At 41.0% G+C, this 22,440-nt stretch overlaps 1 protein-coding gene across 1 annotated transcript; it reads right to left on the reverse strand.

The window, feature by feature from the left end:
• Nucleotides 1-198: 198 nt before the first annotated feature.
• On the reverse strand, nucleotides 199-21,987 carry LOC148363592 (GTP-binding protein REM 1-like). The gene is made up of 5 exons (XM_088337530.1): nucleotides 21,831-21,987; nucleotides 15,977-16,314; nucleotides 13,243-13,325; nucleotides 7,260-7,467; nucleotides 199-1,898 (listed from the first exon to the last, which is right to left on the reverse strand). The coding sequence occupies exons 2-5, from the start codon at nucleotides 16,278-16,280 to the stop codon at nucleotides 1,609-1,611; spliced, it is 885 nt and encodes a 294-aa protein (XP_088193656.1). The 5' UTR covers nucleotides 16,281-16,314; nucleotides 21,831-21,987; the 3' UTR covers nucleotides 199-1,608.
• Nucleotides 21,988-22,440: the final 453 nt, after the last annotated feature.

Below are 22,440 nucleotides of genomic sequence, written 5' to 3' on the forward strand. Positions count from 1 at the left end.
TCCTACCATATATTCTCGCATCCAACCTGAATTTACAACTACAGATTAAAATATTTGAAACAGGGGGGGCAGTTTTATTGTGCATATTTGGCTGTGTGTCACCAGTAGCGAATGGTATGCAGCGTATGGGGAGGGGGCGTGGCTTAAACCGGACAACATTCCAAAGGGAAATCAATTGGGCAAACGTGAGAACAGAACTTACGGTAAAAAGTGCTTCAGTCTTTTTATTGTACAGTCTTTTTGAAATACACCATGCCTGGGAAAAAAAAGAGAAAGTGTCCTGGACAGTCCCCAGAAATGGAGAAAGAGATCTAAAACACCTCTCCGCCAATTTTCCTATGCTTTTTTTGGTGGACGTTGTCGTTTGAACTTTCCCAGATTCTATTTTGTTGTACTTTGTCCTTTTCAGAGGTCCCACTTCTACCGTGGCAAGAAACCCATTGTTGATTAGCATTAGCATGCAAATTCTTGGTCCAAAGCAGGGGTGCCAAACATGTGGCCTACTGGCCAAATAAGGCCCGGTAGACAATGCTAAGATAAGTGCAAGAGAAAATACAAGGCAAACAGCAATATGCAGTTTTGAATATGTCCACTTGATGTCGCCAAAGCCGGGTGGCACTCCCAAAACAACGGTAAGTGCATTTCTTGTTTTTCTCTATCTCTTTTTTTTTCTCTATCTTTCTTTCTTTCTGTCTTTTTTACTTTTTCTATTTTTTCTCTTTCTTTCCCTCTTTTTATCCCTCTCTTTTTTATTTCCCTCTCTATATCTAAGTTTTCTCTTTCCCTTTCTTTCTCTTTATTTCCACCAAAAATTTGGAATTTTTTGCCTGACCGGGTTATTGGTGCAAATACGGTGCAAACCTTTAAGCAAAGGTTGGCAGAAACAGATCTGTCAAATTTCCTTAGGGGAGGGGGCGTAGGTGACCATATTTGGCCATGCTCACTCTCAGCATTAGTTTTTTCTTTGTGTCATGTTTTGATTAATGTATCCAACAATACCTTCAAACATTTCATTTCATTTTATCTTTGTTTTTCTCTTCTCTCTCACTTTCTCTCTTGCTCATTCTTTCTACCTCTCTTTCGGTTTTTAATCTGTTTTTCTTTCTTTAACTCTATTTTTTCTTTCCCTCTCTTTTTTTCTCTTTCCCTCTCAATATCTCATTTTCTCTTTCCCATTCTTATCTCTATCTTTTTCTCTTTTCTCTCTTGCTTGTTCTTGCTTTCTCTCTTTTTATTTTATTTCTCTTTTTCTTTCTTTGTGCCTCTTTTGCTCCTTAACTTTCTCTTTCTCTCCCCCTCACTTCCTTTCTTCCTTCCTTTTTCTCTTTCTTTGTCTCTCTTGTTCTTTCTTTATCTTAAATAATTTCTTTCTTACTCCCTTTATTTCTCTCTCTCATTCCCTATTTATTCATGTCACTTGTTTTTTTCTTTCTTTCTTGCTTTCTCTCTGTTTTTCTCTCTCTCTCTACCCCCCCTCTTTCTCTCTTTATTTTTCTCTATTTGTTTTTCTCTTTCCATTTTATTCCCTCTCTTTCTTTGTCTCGCTTTCTCTCTTTATTTCTTACCTATTAGTCTGGCCCTCGCTTTTTCTATTATGTTGGCCGTGTCTCAAAGAATGGCCAGGTCATGGCAGCTCTTGGACCGGATCCTGACGGCCACGCGCTGGTTATTGCGTGCGACCAAAGTGTCCATGAAGCGCCTCGCTTTCTGGGTAAGGCTCTCCTTGCTTTTGCAGGACGCGGCTCGTCTGTGCTGCGTGGATTTGCCGGCGTCGGCTCCGAGACGGCGCAGGCGAATTTGGCGCACGACGCCCTCAAAGAGTTCGCTCACGTTGTGTTGCAGCGACGCCGACGTCTCGATGAACTTGCAGTCGAAGACCACTGCGCAAGCTCGGCCCTCTGGAGAGGCGGCATACAAATCATATTGAGACATTTGCTGATGCCGAGTCCACAAAAAAAACAATCACCTATATAAAAAACATAAAGAGCAATGTATATACCACTCTATTTTCTACGCCTTAGGTCGCACCAGATTATAGGGCACATCCCTAAAAATAAAACGACTTTTGTGAAAGTGTACACCCCTGCCCGAGGATTTTACTTTAATATTTATTACCATGGCAGCACGGCGGCGCAGTGGTTAGCGCTTCTGCGGCACAGTTCATGTCATGGGAACCTGTCGTGGGTTCAAATCCAGCTCCAGACTTCCTGTGCGGAGTTTGTATGTTCTCCCCGTGCTTGCGTGGGTTTCCTCCCATGTTCCAAAAACATGCATTTCAGGTGGATTGGCCGGTCCAAATTGTCCCTAGGTGTGAATGAGCGAATGAGTTGTCTGTCCCTGTGTGCCCTGCAATTGGCTGGCAACCAGTTCAGGGTGTCCCCTGCCCACTGCCCGGAGATGGCTGGGATGGGCTCTAGCCCTCCCGCGATCCTAATGAGGATAAGCGGAACGGCTAATGAGAGAGAGATGAGAGATGACATATTACCATTGTTGCGCACATTTGCACTTTAGTTTGGTGGCGGGGTGATGCAAGAATGCATTTGCCCTGCTGCTTCCTTGATATTTGTGCTCTTTCTGTTATTAAAGTCCGTTAAACTTTACGTTTGCACCAGCAGACAACCTGGAAAGTGAGCAGTAAACAAACGATGTGCTGGGCTCTCGTGCACTTCCTCGTTTTGGAATGTAGCAGTATGGGAATTGTAGTGTTGAAGGCCATCCTATTCGGTGCGCTATATTTCTTTATACTGGTGCCAAACGAGTGTTTGAATGAATGCATAGCTTCATTTAAATATGAATTTATATTTAAGAAGCAAGGGTCTGGGTCGGGTTGGGGCCAAATCAGGTCTTCCACCGAAGAAATTCTACTAAAAACATTCCACTGTCAATTTATTTTTAATTCTCAAAGATGTAAAAACTAAAATCATTTATAAGCAATCCATTAATCCATAATCTGCTATGGTTTTATCTAAAAGGACAGTGCTTCTTAGTAGTAAAAATGTCATTCATTAAAGAAATAGAACATTGGTCTTATATTTAGCAAAAAAAATAAATAGATAATGCATATAATTGATCTAAAATACTTGTAGGTTGAGATATTTGCAACTTTAACATAACGTGAGCCTCGCTTAGAAGGAGCTTACATTGTCCGCAATCTTGCTGCACGGGGTACTTTAAAAATAAAAAAAACACAAAAGGCTGGGCAAAATAACTAAGAAGGAAAATTGTGATTCATGGTCACTTCGAGTAGCCATAGTTTGTATTCTTCTTTGTGTTTTTTACGCATTTGTTGTTGCATGCACAACAGAATACAGCATTTTCTAGTCGTCAATTGATACGCACGGTCCTTTGAACTTTTCATATTAAAGGGGACTCAAACAATCATCCTCACCGTGAGTCTGAGACCACTTCTCTATAGAGTTGAGGTCTGGACTTTTGCTTGGCCTTCCATCCTTTCACATTGTTCTTTTTAAACCATTCCATTTCCATTTTACATTTTGCCCGATGTTTTTTGTCATTGTCCTGTTAGAAGGAAGGTGAATCTGTGCCTCCTTCTCAGGTCCCTTGCAGACTCCAACAGATATTGTGCCAAAACCGCCATATATTTGGCTTCCATATTCATGCAGAGTACGACTAACAGTTGTTTTATGCACAGATTTTCCCACCTCAGCTGTATATGCCTGCAGTTCATCCAATGTGATCATGGGCTTCTTAGTTGCTTCTCCGACTAATTTTTCCTTTGTTTGGGCTGATGGTTTTGCCAAAAGGTTTGCGGTGGTTTTGTTCTCTCTCCATTTTGATATTGTTGCTCGCACAGTGCTCCTGGACACGTGTACGTGTTGGGAAATCTTCTCGTATCCAATTCTTGCTTTTATTTTTTCTAAAAATTTATCGCAGACCTGCCAGGTGTGTTCTTTGGTCTTCATAATGCGGTCTGTCTCCTTTCATAAACCTCGGAGCCATCACAGAGTTGGTGCATTTAAACTGAGACTTAAAGCTCTCTGTCATCGTTAGTCATTTAGGTTGACACTTTATAATTCAGGAGACACTGGGGAAGTTCTGGAGTCAGTTGGCTGAGCTGAGAAAATGGGGGGCTAATACTTTTGCAACACATACTCATTTTTTTGTTGTTGTAAATATAATATTAAATGGTCAAATGATTCCGTTCAACTTCACAATTGTGTCTCACATGTTTATTTTAAGAAAATATTTTCTTTTTTTTAGCTTTAACTTTGAAGCCTGAGATTTGGTGTTATGGGGCCAATGCTAATGCTAAGCACTGTATAAAGCACACTGGACTTAAAAGTGCATAGAATGTCAACTACAGCACAGGCCATGCTATCACTAAAAATAAATAAGTACCATATTTGTGCAATGATTGAAATATGATCGAACGACTTTGTCAAGGACTGGCTCACTCTCGCCGCCATCAATGCCCTTGCACAATAGTATTGCCCTTTACACATTGGTTAACTGCTGTTCAAACCTCATATTGTTAGAATATGATATAATGAAATTGTGAATGTATTTAATTGCTGTTAAAAGTGTCGGTAAAAACTCATATTGTTGGGATAAAATATAATGAAATTGTGTTTTTAACTGCTGTTAAAAATGTCGAAAAAAATTGTTAAAACGTCATATTGTCAGATATAACAAAATTGTGAATATGCTTAATTGCTGTTAAGATTGTCGAGAAAAATTGTTCAAACCTCACACTGTTTATTTGCTGTAAATATTGTCAATAAAATTGATCAAACCAAAAAAAAATGATCGAATGATCGAAATATCATTGATGGCCTCTGCAAAAACTGGATGCAATGGGAACAGAACCCGGATCGTGGCAGAATGAGCGGCAGATTTTATCCAGTAGACCAGGGGTCAGGAACCTTTTGGACCCAAAGAGCCATAAAAGCAAAAATGTTTTAAAAAGAAATTGAGAGAGCCACATCATATATTTTAAGACAAATTTGAAAAAACTGCCAAACACGCTCTCTAGACAAAAGCTAATTCTTCAGCACATTTTATTTCACGGTGTGTCATTTGATGATTTAATCAAATGTATGAAATGAGAGTAATGCCAAATCCTGTGTCCCAAATCAATGTAAATATGCCATTTACAATTTGTCTTCCACCTTAAGTTAAGAGTGTTGAGGCAATAGTTACATTTTATTTCGGAGCCATATGTACTCATGAAAAGAGCCATATATGACTCCCGAGCCATAGGTTCCCTACCCCTGCAGTAGACTATTGAGGATACAGAAAAATATGAAAGGGCATTAGGTTTGATCTCATAATCACACTATCTTTAGTAATAGTTCCGCGTTTATTATGTTATTATCGCGCCAGGTCCCTAGAATATTGTCAGACATTAAAATGGGCCGTAATACAAAAAAGGTTGGGGACCACTGATATATGAGTATTGTATCGCTGACTCCCAATTTCTTGATGAAGTGCAGGAGATTCTGAACTGAATTAAGAGAAAGGCATTGTGGGAAGAAATTATGTCATGCTGAAAGATATACTGTAAATAAACGCAGGGCGCATGTATTTGACAATGTTGTCACTTACAAGGCTTAGTTTGTTTGAAGAAAAAGTGAAGAAAAAAAAATTATACCGATTTTTAAACACATTCTGGTTTCCCATTTCACTTACATTGGTATCTGGTACCGTGACCAAAAATAGTGCAATAACGAGATAAAAGCTGTTGCCTTTTTCAGTGTTGCTGTGATTTGGTGGATCGACTTAACATTGATATCCAGGTTTGATTCCCATTGCCTCCAATTTCCTGCAGCTGTCGGTGGAAAATATAAACTGATAAATAAAAGCACATTTATGAAAATATATTAATATGCTATTCCATTTCTTTCTTCAGGCACACATTTACATTTTTGGCCAATTTGTGGTTTTGTGGAGTGCCTTATAGTCTGGATAATATGATACTTACAAACAACCTATGTAAGATGAAAAACAATTTGGAGTTGAAAGCCTTCAGTGTTTTGTAAAAGATCAACATTTCGGGGGCTTTCAAACAGGTTGGAATCTCTTATCTGAGGGTTGGCTCCTCTACCTGTTCTTCTTGGGGCGGCAGTAGCTCAGGAGGTAGAGCAATCGTCTTAGGATTAAGGGATCCCAGTTCGAATCCCGGCTTGTCCGTGTTACATGTCGAAGTGTCCTTGGGTAAGACACTGAACCCCCAATACCCCCAATAAGCAGGTTAGCGCCTTACATGGCTGCACAGATCAAGGCCGCTATTGGGAAATGTGAAGCACAATGTAAAGCGCTTTGGGAAGTCATTGACTTGAAAAGCGCTATAGAAATGCAGATCATTTAATTTCATTTCATTCTTGCAGATTTAAACTCCGTTGATGTCTTTCTCCTTATTTTGAGTGTCCACTAAACTCTAAACTTGTCAGTTATTCAACAACAAATTTACGTTCCTGCAAAAAAACATGATTACATCCACAAAGATTGCGTCATGGTTTGGGGCCTTCAATCCCTCTCCTTCTCCAAGAGTTGGCAGCATTACCGCATTTTCCAGTCCCCTTCACAATTGCTCTCCCCAGGTGCTTCCAATCAGACAATTCGCCACCTCTACCATAAATACTCTGGGCTCCCACCTCACAGTGCTTTTTGATTTCTGAAGACATTCACTCGCCAAGACGACATGTGTGTCCTCTCACAACTTTATTCTTCAGTTCCCTCCTCAATCCAAGTTCATCCATTTCAAGATCCCCCCCAGACATCTTTTTAATGGTACTCCCAAGTCTTCCTTTCAAGAGTTTCGCCAATCTAAGATCCCCTCTTAAGTTTCCCTCTCAAGTCTCCCTTCCGAGTTTCTCTGCCAGGTCTCCTGTCCCCTCATAGACAGTCCCCTCCTCGTCCCAAAACCTTCCTCACCAGCTATCTTCTTGAAGATACTCCCAAATCCTTTTCCAGACTCTCGCCACGTCAAGATTCTCTCTCGAGTTTCCCCTCCTCAGCATTCCAGGTTCCCCTTTCCCTTAACGAGAGTGAATTCCTTATTTGTTTCTTGAAAAAACGCCACCTATTTAGGTTGGATCACATTTTCTGTCTCCTTGTGTCCTGCATTTGGTTCTGTCCGAGATTGCGTGACGGATTGTGTTTTAGTATACGTCAAAGACGAAGACTACATATGTTTTTCTGAAATTATTTTCGATTGACTTAGTGGTGAAAAAGGATACTTAGATTGTTTAAATGTCAAAGTGGGTTTCTGAGTTTTTCCAAGTATCAAAAAGGTTCACCTTGCAGTGGCACCTCTCTTGAGCGCACCAGGTCACTTTTATTGCCCACGAGGATGATGGGAACATCGTCAGCTTGTCGCCATCGCCTCAGTGTGATGCGGAGTTCGGCCGCTTCTTCAAAGCTGCGCCGGTCACTGATAGAGTAGACGATGACATATGCGCTGCCGTGCATCAGACTCGTTTCGCTGCTTGCATGACTGTCTTTATCCTATTGTAAAAACATAAAAATGGTGGGCGAGTCGAGCCAAATATCGTTAATATCGATACTGATCACGTTTTACTAATAACAGTATCATTACTTTGTGTATTTTCATTGTGCATTGAATTCTCTATTCTGGTATGTTGATTGTAAAACGGCTTGAGGAACATTACATAGGCTCAAATATTTTACAATTGACAAAGGTTTCTCTCAAAGCCATTATATTAACATAACGTTCTGGACTGACAAAAGCACCAAAAGGCAGAGACAGATGTTTTCTATCGCCAACAAAGTTGAACTTACGACCGGGTAAACGTGCTCAGGAGCCACATGCAGCTCTTTGGTGCACCCAAGTGGCTAGATAATAGAAAATGTTGGGTTTCTGTAGTAACACAAACTTGACACATTCTCAACATTTTCCAATCTAGACTCAGTATTTCCTTCCCTTTAAACCCTATTTAAGGCTTCAAATTTTTAAACCTTGCCAACATATTTTCTTTAACTTTGGTGGCTGGCCCCAGGAAAGTAAATTCAGTTTTTCATTAGGTCCGCATGATGGCGACAAAGTAAAAATGTAGGTAAAACGTAGTTTCCTGAAATCAAGATTATTTAAAAAATTATAATTTCACATTTAAAAAAGCTATTCATAAAGAAAATAAGTTCATAAAGTACAGTAATTTTATTTTTTTAACAACTGTTGACCGTGTAAATTGGTTTTGTTTATTGGTTTCAATCTGTAATATAGTATTTAATTAATGAAAAAATAAAGGTTTCTTTTTTTTGTAGGTTTCGACTCTTGCGGAAAAGCAAACCCCCACAAAAGACGGGGGATTACTGTACTTGGATCTATATTATACTATTGTCTCGGGATCAATACTGTGTTCCTAATACAACTATCACTATGATAATGTTTTTAGTGGGTTGTAAGATTATGCATAGTAAACTTTCAAATGTGATCCAATTGTGCTTACAGTATTTTTGAAGTACAGAATTCATTTTCCCTGTGGTGAGGCCCTCTCCCTGTGAGAGGTAAGAGAATTCTCCCACCATGGTCCGCTGTGTGTCGTAAGAGGCGACTAAAGTGGAGGGAACGAGGGGACTAGGGATCCTCTCCTCTCTATTTCTATTCCCTAAGAGACAGCAAGGCAAAGAAAGGGAGGCGGGAGACCGAAAGGTCTCGCAAACCCTAGTTATAGGGTCACTAAATGTGAGAGGATGTGGAAGTAAAGCGACTGAGTGGAAGAAAGAGGAGATCGGAAGGATGATGACTAAAAGGAAGGTTGATGTGTTAGCCTTGAGTGAAACAAAGATGAAAGGAAAGGGTGAATTACAGCTTGGAGGTATGTATGGTAGAAGGTCTAGAGTTGCGGGTGGACATGCTAGAGAAGGAGTGCCTGTGCTTGTGAGTGAGAAAGCAAAGGAAAAACTGGTGGAATGGAAAGAGATACCTTCCAGATTGATGTGGGTGAGGTTGAAGTGGGGTGTAGAAGTATGGATGTTTATAAGTGCAAATGGACCGGGTTCAGAAAGAAGCGCTGAGGAGAGAGAGGAGTTTTGGAAGGACTTGTCCGAATGTGTGGCAAGTGCGAAAGAAGGGTGGAAAGTGGTAATACTAGGTGACCTGAATGCTAGAGTGGGTGATGAAACGGTTGTAAATGTAATTGGTAGATATGGAGTACCAGGAAGAAATGAGAGTGGGAAGAAATTGATTGAGTTATGTGTGGAAAATGATGTGATTGGAAAGACATTGTTTAAAAAGAGGGACGTGAATAAGTATACCTTTGTCAGAGTGGATAGTGGCAAGATGGTGGACAGAGCACTGATGGATTATGGAGTGGTTAAGAAAGGGATAATAAATAGATTGTTGGATGTGCATGTTTACAGAGGTGAAATGAGTGTTATGTCTGATCATTTTTATGTGGAAGGAAAACTGAGAATAGATGGATCGTGGAGGGCAAGTTATAGGAAGAGTGTGAGGGAAGAGGTGAAAATGTCAGAGTTGAATAAGGCAGAAAAGGAAAAAGAGTTTAAAGAGAGGATAAGGAAAGAGTATGAATGGATTATTAGAAGAGAAATGGAGAGTGTGGAAATTGAATGGAAGTGGTTTAAAGAGGCAGTGTTGAGGAGTGCAAAAGAAGTGTGTGGAATGAGAAAAGTTGGTCGAGATATTAGGAAAGGAAGTGAATGGTGGAATGATGAGGTATCAGAGGCTGTGACAGAAAAGAGACGTTCCTTTGAGGAGTGGCTGCAAGATAAGAGTGGCGATGCGTATGAAAGATATAAAGTGAAGAAAAGGTTGGTAAAAGCGGCAGTGGAAGCAGCGAAAAGGAGAGCAAATGATGAATGGTGTTGGAAGATAGGAGTGAACTTTAAGGAAAGGAGAAAAGTGTTCTGGAAAGAAGTGAAAAGAGTAAGAAACAGTGAGTCTGGAAAGGAAGAGAAGGTGAAAGATAAGGATGGTAGATTGCCGGTTAGCGGTAGTGCAGTCAGGACGAGATGGGCAGAGTATTTTGAGGAGTTGCTAAATGTGGAGGATGGGAGAGAAGTGAGAGTCGAGGCGATCTATGGTATGGAGAGAATGCCCGTGTTGGGTGATTTAAATGTGAAGTTTGTGGAAACATGGGAGGTGCAAGAGGCAGTGAAAGAAATGAAAGGGGGGAAGGCACCTGGGTTGGATGGTTGTACTGCTGAATGCCTGAAAAAAGGTGGCACAGCTATGATTGACTGGTTAGTACACTTGTTGAATGTATGCTTTATAAGTGGTGTGGTTCCTGTTGATTGGTGTAGTGCATGTGTAGTGCCATTGTATAAGGGTAAAGGTGATAAGTATGACTGTAGCAATTCGAGAGGTATCAGTTTGTTGTAAGCTGTATGGAAGAGTCTTGATTAAGAGAGTGAGAGAAAGAACGAATGAGGTGGTGATGGAAGAGCTGAGTGGTTTCAGGAAAGGAAGAGGATGTGTGGATCAGGTGTTTGCAGTACGACAGGTGTGCGAGAAATATTTTGCAAAAGGTAAGGATGTTTATTTGGCTTTCATTGACTTGGAAAAGGCGTATGACAGAGTTGATAGAGAGGCCTTGTGGCAATTGACGGTGATATATGGAGTGGGTGGAAAGTTGTTGGAAGCATTGAAGAGTTTTATATGAACAGCAGAGCATGTGTAAGAGTAGGGAGTGAGACAAGTGAGTGGTTCCCTGTGTTGACTGGTGTGAGACAGGGGTGTGTGATGTCACCATGGCTGTTTAATGTGTACATGGATGGTTTGGTGAGAGAGGTGAATGCAATGGTAATTGGCAAAGGTGTAGAGATGATGGACAACAGTGAAACAGTGTGGCAGGTAAGTCAGTTGTTGTTTGCAGATGACACAGCGCTTGCGGCTTATTCTGAGGAAACATTGAGAAGGTTGGTAACAGAGTTTGGAAGAGTATGTGATAGGCGTAAGTTATGTGTCAATGTTGGGAAGACTAAGGTGATGAAGTGTTCACGTGATGGAGTGGGCATGACGTTAGAAATCAGGTTGCATGGAAAGGTGTTGGAAGAATTTGAAAGCTCTAGGTACTCGGGTTGTGATGTGGCTGCAGTTGGTGGAATGGAACGCGAGGTTTTGCACAGAGTGAATCAAGGAAGCAATGTTTTTGGTGCTCTGAGGAGAGTGATGAACAACAAGAGTATGAGTATGGATGTTAAGAGGGGACTGTATGAGAGTGTGATTGTGCCGACTGTGTTGTATGGTGCAGAGACTTGGAGCCTGAACGCAGATTTAAGAAGGAAATTGAAAGTTTTTGAGATGAAGTGTTTGAGGACTACGTTAGGAGTGACAAGATTGGATAGATTGAGAAATGAAATTGTGAGAGACAGAACTGGAGTAGTCGTGGAACTGAGCAAGCGTGTTGATAAGAGAGAACTCGGTTGGTTTGGACACATGGAAAGGATGGATGAGGAGCGAATGTTGAAGACGATCTACAGAGCAGAAGTCAATGGAAGGAGACCAAGAGGAAGGCCACGATTGACGTGGATGAATGGTGTTATGAGTGCACTGCAGGAAAGAGGTTTAAATATAATGGAAGCTAGAGCTCTTATTGGTGATAGAAAGGAGTGGAGAGGTGTTGTGAAAGAATAGTGGGATTGTGGACGCGCACTTAAGGATGGGCTGGGCACCCGTATGATGCGGCAGGGGTAAACCAGTGAAAGCTGTCGGGCCCTACTGTTGAACAAAAGAGTGTGTTGTGTCACCCTGACCCGAGTGACATGGCCGCTTTCTGGTGTCCCGTTTCATCTGGAGGGACGAAAGCATGACCAACTTAGGTGTCGAGGTGCCTAACTTGTTTGGCTGTTTGGGCAATTGGGTTGGCCATGGTCCCAAAATGTTTGTGTGTGTTTTTTTGCTATTTTTTTCCCTTTTATTTTCTTTGTTATTGTATGTGTTGTCTTGCTGTCGGTCACCCCTCTTGAGGGATATGACCAAGGTAGATAGATAGATAGAATTCATTTTGAAAATATTGCGCAATCGAAGGTATTCTAATTGTCTTGAAACATGCATGGCATGCGGTCCTCGTGGAATGGGTAGCCAACCTCTGTTCAAAATGGTGTTCTGGTTTACTGTAGGAAGGAAAGCCTTGAGTCTTGGATTCAGCTTGGACAAAGGACTGGTGTGAAGCTGGGATTTTGAGAATTTTACATTGATTTATGTTTAGTTTTTGTCATAGCCCACTGTGTTTTGCCCTCTCGTCAGACATTTTGAAAGCGCAATTGTGTAACCAACACAGCCTTGTTCTGCACACACAGTACCAGAGCATTCTGTGTCTTTTGTTTTTAAATGTTTTATTGTAATAAAAACCGCAATGAAACTGCTCAACTCCAGCTCTTGTTTTACCCATTTCCTTGCAAAACCCCAATGTTAAATGAAAACTTAGCGGAAGAAAAAGTTCTCTATCAGTATGCAAATATTTTAGACATAAAAAACACATTTGTTTTTAGAAGTGATTTTGCCTTAAAAACATTCATAATAAGACAATCATTCTTTAAAAACCTTAATGCGTTTGTTACCCCCCGTCTCGATGACTGTAATGCACTACTCTCCGGTCTCCCGAAGTCCAAAATTAAGTGCCTACAGCTGGTACAAAATGCTGCAGCGAGGCTTTTAACTAAGACAAGAAAGTTTGATCACATTACCCCGATTTTAGCTAACCTGAATTGGCTCCCTGTTAGCTTAAGATGTGATTTTAAGGTTCTGTTGGTAGTATACAAAATCATGCATGGACTTGCTCCCTCATATCTTTCAGATTTAATTTCTCCCGATGTTCCGGTCCGGATCCTTTGCTCTGAAAATGCTGGTCTACTAGTGATCCCAGGAGCCGGAGCCGAGAAGAGATCCGCAGGTTCGAGAGCGTTCTCCATTCGGGCCCCGGTGCTGTGGAATGCTCTTGCCCCTGAGATTCGATAAGCAACCTCAGTGGAAATGTTTGAATCTAGGCTTAAAACACACTTCTATTCTATAGCATATGAATAACCTATATTTTATGTTGACAATATCTGTGTATTATTTGCCCTCATGTAGGTTTTAGATCAAGGGATGGTGTCATAATAGTCTGTAGTTTGCAATAAACTGTGGTCTGTGCAGCCCTTTGAGACTCTTTGTGATTAAGGGCTATACAAATAAACATGACTTGAGTTAAACATGACTCAATTGTAAAACATGCACTTGACATTCAATCAGTTGTTTTCAGTGATCAACGAATCCAATAATGTTTTAGAAACATCAAAGACAATTTTGATTCGCTATACCGATTTGTCATTGTTCCACGTATCCATGACAACCAGCGTGGTTTTCTTGCCGTCGACAGTCAGTGTCCTCCTGAACGTTACCTCTGTCAAAGAAAAACAACAAACAATAACTATGAGGTCCTGGACAGGACGGGACAGACAGGATGGATACCAGATACACGAGCAGATGCCGGACAGACGGGGTCGATAACAGACAGGACGGGACAGCCAGATCGATACCCGATACAAGAGCAGATACCGAACAGACGGGATCGATACCGGACAGGACGGGACAGACAGGATCGATACCAGATACTGGTGACTGGAGACAGACATCAAACAGGACGAGATAGACGGGATCAATACCGGACAGCTTCAAAGCACACCTCTTGCGGGTGCAGAGGTTCATTAGCGGACTGACAAAGGGTGAGTGACAGCACTGAGCTAAAATAGGAGGGAAGCCACTCAGGCAATGAGGCGCAGCTGGCGCAGAAATGGGCGGGGCCAAGTGAGGGCAATGGGCAACTGTGACACTAACATGTACTTGCAAATGTACAACTATAAATTAAAATACAAATTATATGGGAGTCGGCTTATATGCGCATGTTTTGTTGTGTTTCACCAACAGCGAATGGTAGGGAGCATAGGGGGAAGAGAGCATGATTTATACAGGAAAAATAAACTAATGAGATCAATAGGGCAAACGTGAGCACAGAATTTATGGTAAAAGTGTGCTGCATGTTGGTCATTTTTTAAAAAAAATATTTTTGCAATACACCTTCCTTGCCAAATGAAAAAAAGAAAACACATAGAGGTGGGCAACCTGGTCCTTGAGGGCTGCATGTCCTGCATGAATTCTGGTGGTTACGCCTCTTCAACTTTGCGACAGAAATCTTTAGGTCATGAGCAAGCTACCAGGAGCTTGTCACTGATCCTGGTCATTAGAATTACCTGAGTTGAAGAAGTTAGACCTCAAAAAACCTGCAGGAAAAGTGGCCCTTGAGGACCTGGTTGCCCTCCTCTGATCTACTGGACTGTCTCAGAAAATTAGAATATTGTGATAAAGTTCTTTATTTTCTGTAATGCAATTAAAAAACAAAAATGTCACACATTCTGGATTCATTACACATCAACTGAACTATTTCAAGCCTTTTATTATTTGAATATTGCTGATTTTGGCTTACAGCTGAAAAAAACTCAAAAATCCTATCTCAAAATATTAGAATACTTCCTCAGACCAAGTAAAAAAATAATTTTATAACAGCAAAACTAAATCAAACATTTGAAAATGTCCATTGATGCACTCAGTACTTGGTTGGGAATCCTTTTGCACGGATTACTGCATCAATCCGGCGTGGCATGGAGGCAATCAGCCTGTGGCATTGCTGAGGTGTTATTGATGCCCAGGATGCTTCGATGGCGGCCTTCAGCTCATTTGCATTTGTAGGTCTGGTATCTTTCATCTTCTTCTTAACTATACCCCACAAATTCTCGATGGGGTTCAGGTCAGGGGAATTAGCAGGCCAATCAAGGACAGTGATGCCATGGTCAGTGCACCAGTTACTGGTGGTTTTGGCACTGTGGGCAGGTGCCAGATCATGCTGGAAAATGAAATCCTCATCTCCATAGAGCTTTTCAGCAGATGGAAGTGCTCTAAAATCTCTTGGTACACAGTTGCATTTAATCTGGACTTGATGAAAGACAGTGGACCAACACCAGCAGCTGACATGGCTCCCCAAACCATTGCTGACTGTGGGAACTTCACACTGGATTTCAAGCAACTTGGATTTTGCTCCTCTCCAGCCTTTCTCCAGACTCTGGCGCCTTGACTTCCAAATGAAATGCAAAACTTGCTTTCGTCTGAAAAGAGGACTTTGGACCACTCTGCAACTGTCCAGTGCTTCTTCTCCATAGCCCAAGTCAGACGCTTCTTCCGTTGTCTTGAGTTCAGTAGTGGCTTGACCATGGGAATACGGCTATTGTAGCCCATTTCCCGGACACGTCTGTGAACTGTGGCTTTTGATACCTGGACTCCAGCTTCAGCCCACTGTCTTTGAAGCTCCCCCAAATTCTGGAAGCGGCTCTTCTTCACAATTTTGTTAAGGCTGCGGTCATCTCTCTTGGTTGTGCAGCGTTTCCGGCCACATTTTTCCCTTCCAACAGACTTTTTGTGGATATGCTTTGAAACTGCACTCTGTGAACAGCCTGCTCTTTGAGAAATTTCTTTTTGTGTCTTACCCTCCTGATGGAGGGTATCAATGATGGTCCTCTGGACAGCAGACAGATCAGCAGTCTTCCCCATACTTGTGATTTAGTTTACTGAACCAAGCTGAGTGTTTTTAAGGCTCAGGAAACCCTCGCAAGGTGTTTCGAGTTAATTAGATGATTCAGGTGATTAGTTGAATAGCCTACTTGTATACTTTTTCATGATATTCTAATATTTTGAGATAGGATTTTTGAGTTTTCTAAGGCTGTAAGCCAAATTCAGCAATATTCAAATAATAAAAGGCTTGAAATAGTTCAGTTGATGTGTAATGAATCCAGAATGTATGACATTTTTGTTTTTTTAATTGCATTACAGAAAATAAAGAACTTTATCACAATATTCTAATTTTCTGAGACAGTCCAGTATTTGCGGCAAGTTAATCAAAGACTGAAAATGGTCTGAAGTTTACAAAGATATAAAAAAAGAATACTCTAAACTGTCATTACTCTGAGGACACTTTTAGGGGCCTGGTTTCAGGGGTTTGTATACCTTCCATTTCTTCATCTTTGTCGGTGATACCCGCAAATATTTCAGCCAGGCTGCTTTTGCCTACGCCGTGGTCGCCGAGCAACACCACCCTGTGGACACATTCCGTGTCATCCTCTGAATCGTCGTTCCAATGCGCCCGCCAGTGGTGGGAGGTGTCACCCGGGTGGTAGGATGCTGACTGCCCCAGAGGAGGGTGCCTGCGCTTGGTGCCTCCTACCCCGTCGGACGGGTCCTGGGGGGGCCGGATGGGAGTGCTGGCACGTCGGCGTATAATGTCCTTCTCTCTCTGGACTTTGATACTCATAATGCTACAGTGACAGAATCAAGACCAGCCAGGCCTGAAGGAACAGATGACAGCGTATTTAAAGTTTATCTGCTCTTATATAAGGTAGGTCAGCGAAAGATGTAATTGTCTGACACTGATAAAACACATTTGAGATGCTAACTGATTACTTTAAAAGTACAGTGGTACCTCTACTTCCGAATGTCTGTACATACAAAAGTTTCATGTTACGAAGTAACCGGCACAGGAAAAAATTGTCTCTTTATACAAAGGTCTCGGTATACAAGGTCAAAAATACAGTACAGTACGTGCTGCTTTTAGCCGTTCCGAATGTAAACAAACTGGTTATTGCTTAAAATCTGCCTGGCAACCCAGTGTGCATGCATGCTCCTAGGATGCGCTTCATGTATCCGTCACAGTTCAGAGACGACGACGACGAGGGGTTCTGGCAAGACAGTGGGGAGGAGGACGCGGCCAACATTCAATCAGACCGAATTTAAGACATTTTAGCCATGAAGTCTCGGAATTTGTGGAAACGAATCATCTGGAAAAGGTGTTGAGGAGTCGGGCTATCGCTACATCTGCCTTGTACATTTCAAACGGATTGTTAAAAGCTGGCAAAAGCAGAAGTCATTGGGTCAGTTTTTTGTTCAACACTTTTCTTTATTCTTTGTCTTTTTACATTTTACATTCTAGTTTTATGTTTATGGTACGGTAATCTAATTACAACCTGTATTTGTTTCATGTTCTTTTATGATTAACTTAAAAAATATATACTGTACTTTTGCAGCGCTTGGAAACAGATTAACGCATTTACATTCAAAATGCATCTCTACATACGAAGTTTACAGGTAGAGAAGCTACTCCCAGAACAAATGAAATTTGGAAGTAGAAGTATCACTGTACTGTAAAAGGTAGAAGTGGGCAAACCCAGTCCTCGAGGGCTGCATATCCTGCAGTATTTGGAGTTGCTCTGCTCAGGTGATTCCAATCACTAAGATTGTTAACAAGCTCCTGCCAGCTAGCCAGCCTGGCACTCATTATGACCTTTTTATAAGGACGGCACAGACAGATTCCTGACATCGGGTCGTTTACGTTTCTGCCCATCTGTCTGTGCCGTTTCTCTGAACCCTTGACACTGCTTTGTACTTACTAAGACTTTTTGAATTTATCCAGCCAAGATTTCTTGGACTGTGTTTTTCTTGCCGTTATCTCCTCTCTTCCCTTTTCAGAGTGCTTTCTGTTATCCCTCTCAACCCCCAAAGTCAACTCAACAATCGTTTCAGCGTTTTGATCCTCTCCACCTAATATAACAACAGTTATGATTATTTTAATCATTGTTTTAAATTAAAAGACAAGTGAAACATAGTAGAATATTTTTTTCCACTGACAGATCATTTTTGGTCATTTTAATGACAGTAATATCTTGCTGTATCATGGTTTTGGTACTTTGTGGATTTTCATCGTGCATTGTTTTCTGCATTCAGTGTTACCAAACAGTCGCCCGACCCGTTTTCTGCCTGTGTCTGCATGTGCAGCCTGAGTTGTGCAAGCACATAGGACAGTCTGACCAACATTTGCGCAAATCTTTTTCATTTCAAGTTTCTCTAAAATCCATCATGTCAACAAAACGCTCTTGACCAAAAAAAGCACCAAAAATCAGAGATGCTTTCTAACGCCAACAAATTAGACTTTTTGTACAGCTAAACTTGCTTTGGAGCCACAGACGGGTCTTTGGCGCTCCATAAAGGCTCCGTGGAACTTTTTCAAACTCAAGGTGAAGGAATCAACTATTTAATGATCATGACATTTCCAATCAAAAAGTATCGGCATTGGATCTGTATCATTTGATACGTTTTTGTATTTACTTAGATCGATACCAAAATTCCCGGTGTTGCGAACCCCTACCACAAACTCTATCATTGTGCCAGGTTTGACGAGCATCTTTACTCACCATCTGTCACGAGACCGGACCAGAACGGAGGCAGGAAGGGAGAACTCATTCGCGTTAACGATCAGATACTTTTATTAAGGAAATAAAAGTCGTCCAACACTCAGGGACAAAACAAAATAAAAACAGGCTTACAGGCAAACAGGAACTCAGACTAAGAATACTCACAAAACAGGCTTTTACTCAGAACGGGCAAACACAGGATTCCTCAAGTCAAACAGAACAGAATAATGCAGAACAGAAAACGCAATGAACCAGCAACCGGCAATACCCAAAACCCCCCTTAAGAAGCACACACGCAAATTAGGCGATCTGCTACAGCCGGTGTGCAGGGGGCGGGGCCAACCGGTCGCCACGGCGACCATGCTGGACATGACACCATCACTGCCAACCAGTGAGGGTTAATGCCATTTTGCATCAAAAGGGTAATCTATTATTCTTTCTGCCATTACAAAAACGTTACCGTTACTGAAAATCAGAAGCAGTGCGTTACATACGTTTTTGTGTGTTCACGTACATTTAGGTTTTTTACGTATGTTTTCGTGCTTGCGTTTCTGTACGTTTTTGTGTGAATTTATGTAGGTTTTATGTGTTTATGTACATTTTGTGTGTTAACGTATGTTTTTTCGTGTGTGTGTGCGTACATTTTCATGCATGTCTAGGTACATTTTTGTGTGTATTTACGTATGTTTTATGTGTTTACATCTGTGTGTTTACGTACGTTATTGTGCGTGCTCACGTATTCATGTACGTTTTTGTGTTAATTTATGTAGGTTTTATGTGTTTATGTACATTTTGTGTGTTGATGTATGTTTTTTGTGTGTGTTTACGTACATTTTCGTTCGTGTTTTTGTACATTTTTTGTGTGTATCTACGTACGTTTTCGTGCATGTTTTTGTACATTTTTGTGTGTATATACATATGCGTATGTGTTTAGGTCTGTGTGTTTATGTACGTTTTTGTGTGTGCTTACATATTCATGTATGTTTTTGTGCGTATTTACGTACGTGTTTTTGTGCGTATTTACGTACATTTTATGTGTTTACGACTGTCTGCTTATGTAAGTTTTTGTGCTTATTTACGTGGGGTTTTTTGCGTGTTTTTACGTACATTTTCGTGTGTGTGTTTACAAACGTTATTGTGTCTATGTACATTTTGTACATTTTTGTGCGTTTTTACATACGCTTTCGTGCGTGTCATTACGTACGTTTTGGTGTGTATTTATGAATGTTTTATCTGCGTGCCCATGTTTTGTGTGTTTACATACGTTTTTTGTGCGCGTTTACGTAAATTTTCCTCCTTGTTTATGTACATACTGATTGTTATTCATTTCCTGTTTCTTGTTGTTCAAGTGAGAAGGATAATATCCGTTGCTGGTGAGTTGCAATACATAGCACAAGGTTCTACAACACAACGAGCTGTCTGTTTCAAATACTTTTAAATACAGCTACTTGTTTTGAAAGTAATGGGAATAGTTACTTTTGTTGGTAACTAGTTACTTTTACTATAGAGTAATTCACTTTCAAACTGTGTTACTTTTTGGAAGAAATAGTGAGTAACTATAACAACTTTTTTAAAGTGACTTGGCCAACACTGCTATCAACACACTACAAGTAATCAATGCACAGTTCATAATCTCTCGTCATACTGGAGTCCAAGCCAATTACACAACCACAAAATCAATCAACGAACTGCAGTTCAGAGCGTCCTAGTTTCATATGCATGTACGGACACCCTAGTGTTTGAACCTCAGGTTTGTTATAAGCAATGTGTGACAAACACAAGTTCTAAGTTTTACATTGTCGCTGTCGTGTAAACAAAACATATCTCCATTTTGCTAAATTTTTTATGTTTTGCCTTTAAATAAACCTAAAAATAGTTTTTTTTTTAAGTATCGATTTTACAGTGTGTATTATTTGACCAGGGCAGCACGGCGGCGCAGTGGTTAGCGCGTGTGCGGCACAGTTCTAAGGTCTTCGGAACCTTGTGTGTGGGTTCAAATACAGCTATCGGACTTAATGTGCGGAGTTTGTATGTTCTCCCTGTGCTTGCGTGGGTTTCCTCCGGGCACTCCGGTTTCCTCCCACATTCCACAGACATGCATTTCAGGTGAATTGGCCGGTCCAAATTGTCCCTAGGTGTGAATGAGCGAGCGAGTTGTCTGTCCCTGTGTACCCTGCGATTGGCTGGCAACCAGTACAGGGTGTCCCCTACCCACTGCCCGATGATTGCTGGGATGGGTTCCAGCACCCCGGCGACCCTACTGAGGATGAGCGGTGCAGCTGATGAGATGAGATTATTTGACCACTAAATGTCACTGTATGGTGCAATTCAACCAAAAACGAGTGCTAAAAAGCACAAGGAGGAATACATACTGCAGAGATGAAAAAATATAAATGCGCAGCATTTTATTCATCTCTGTTTTGGGCATTTTTTTTAAAGCAGAAATGTTAAGGGCGGATTTCAATTTATCTGTTGGCATTACCGTTGGTTTTGGAATATATATTTTATACGGTTGTATTCTTTGGATTGTCTTTGACGTATCGAAGTGATTTTTGCGGACATTAAAAGAGGTTAAAGACAGCCAGGGTACGTACCTGTGATATTGAAAAATTGGCCAGCTTTATAGTTTTCAGGTATCTTGTTTCAGACTGATAGTGATGTTTCTCTAATGAGTATATTTTGAAATTGTTTTGTTCTCGTCGTCATCCAGTGACATCACAGCTCTAGGGGGGTATAAAATCAAACTGTCAAGTTAAGTCAGGTTGTGTTTATTTGTATGGACTGCACAGACTACAGATTATTGCAAACCACAGACTATTATTACAATCCCCTGATCTAAAACCGACAGAAGGGAAATGAAGAAACCTTGAGAGGGGACCACACATAAGGTATTACCCCCTCCGGGATGACCAGGCTGCATCGTATTTCAGTGACTGGTGACATCGTACAGATACGAATTTGTTTATCAAAAGTCTGGAGGCCCAATGGCGGGCCGACGGAAAGATAAAGGGTTATGAAATCGTATATTATCAAAACCCTTTCAGTGTACCGTCTTTATTTGTAAATATCTGATGTTTCACTGAGGGCACACGTGGATCACAGTGAGGTGCGGGTTATGAATGTACAAAATGTTTTTTTTTTTTTTTTAATGTACTGGGTGTGGCTTATAGTTAGGTACGCTCTATTGTCCGAAATTTACAGTGTATATATATATATATATATATATATATATATATATATATATATATAAAGACTTTCGCCAATAAAAATGCAGAACACAATGCACTTTGCAAATCAGTGAAGTAGCAAAACCGTGGAAAGTAAACTGTGTTACAGTGAGGGACTGCATTGGGATTCAGTCCTTGTCATGCAAAACAAACATGCAGACTTCATACACAACTATATTGCAACTTTAGAACAAATCGTTTTTTTTCCCAACCAACACTTTGATCACGACTGCAACACTGCCTTGTACAACACTCACAGTCACAGCCACTTTACAATATTCATTCAGCATGATTGAGAACATGATGAAAAATAAAGATTAATTGCAAAATTCAACTTTTGTGTGCATTTTCGTGTGGATGCCTGCGTGCGATGCGTGATGAAAAACATACCAGACGACCCATGAAGAAAAATCTGTGTCGTCGCCCCACTCGCGTGCGTGTCTTGGAGTTTGTGTCTTTGTAATGCGACCCTTTGCCACACTGACCCTGCAAAGTTCCACAACGGCTTTAAAAATTCAGCAGCGGGATCACACACATCCCTTTTACACGATGTGAGTGCGCTTGTGTGTGCTTTATGTTTGTGTGTGTGTGACAGCAGAGGAGAAGCAGATATGCTAGAGGGGAAGGAATCGTGTGTGTTTACAGAGTTTGCTTTGGAAAAATGTTGCTCATTTCCTGTGAAAAAAAAAGAAGTCAGGCGGGATTTGTTGACATGTTTCGCAATAATTGGAAACAGTTTTTTGTTGCTTTTCTTTTCATGTCAGGCCTAAATTAAAAGCCATGTTTTGTCGAGGGGCATATCCATACTAGAGAAAAATGTGCCGGAGTTCATAAAGCGTTGGGACTGACGTGTTATAAAGGAATGCATTCCTGGAACACAATTACTCTTCTCTGTAACAAGTAAAGTAACACGTTACAGTAATCCCTGGGTTATCCCGGTTAATGGAGACCAGAACCACTCTAATCACTGACTACTTTTGCATCCTTCATATTGTCACAG

This window comes from Urocampus carinirostris, chromosome 6 (genome assembly GCF_059441175.1).
Source record: "Urocampus carinirostris isolate Australia breed hairy pipefish chromosome 6, RoL_Ucar_1.0, whole genome shotgun sequence".
NCBI classification, from domain to species: Eukaryota; Metazoa; Chordata; class Actinopteri; order Syngnathiformes; family Syngnathidae; genus Urocampus; species Urocampus carinirostris.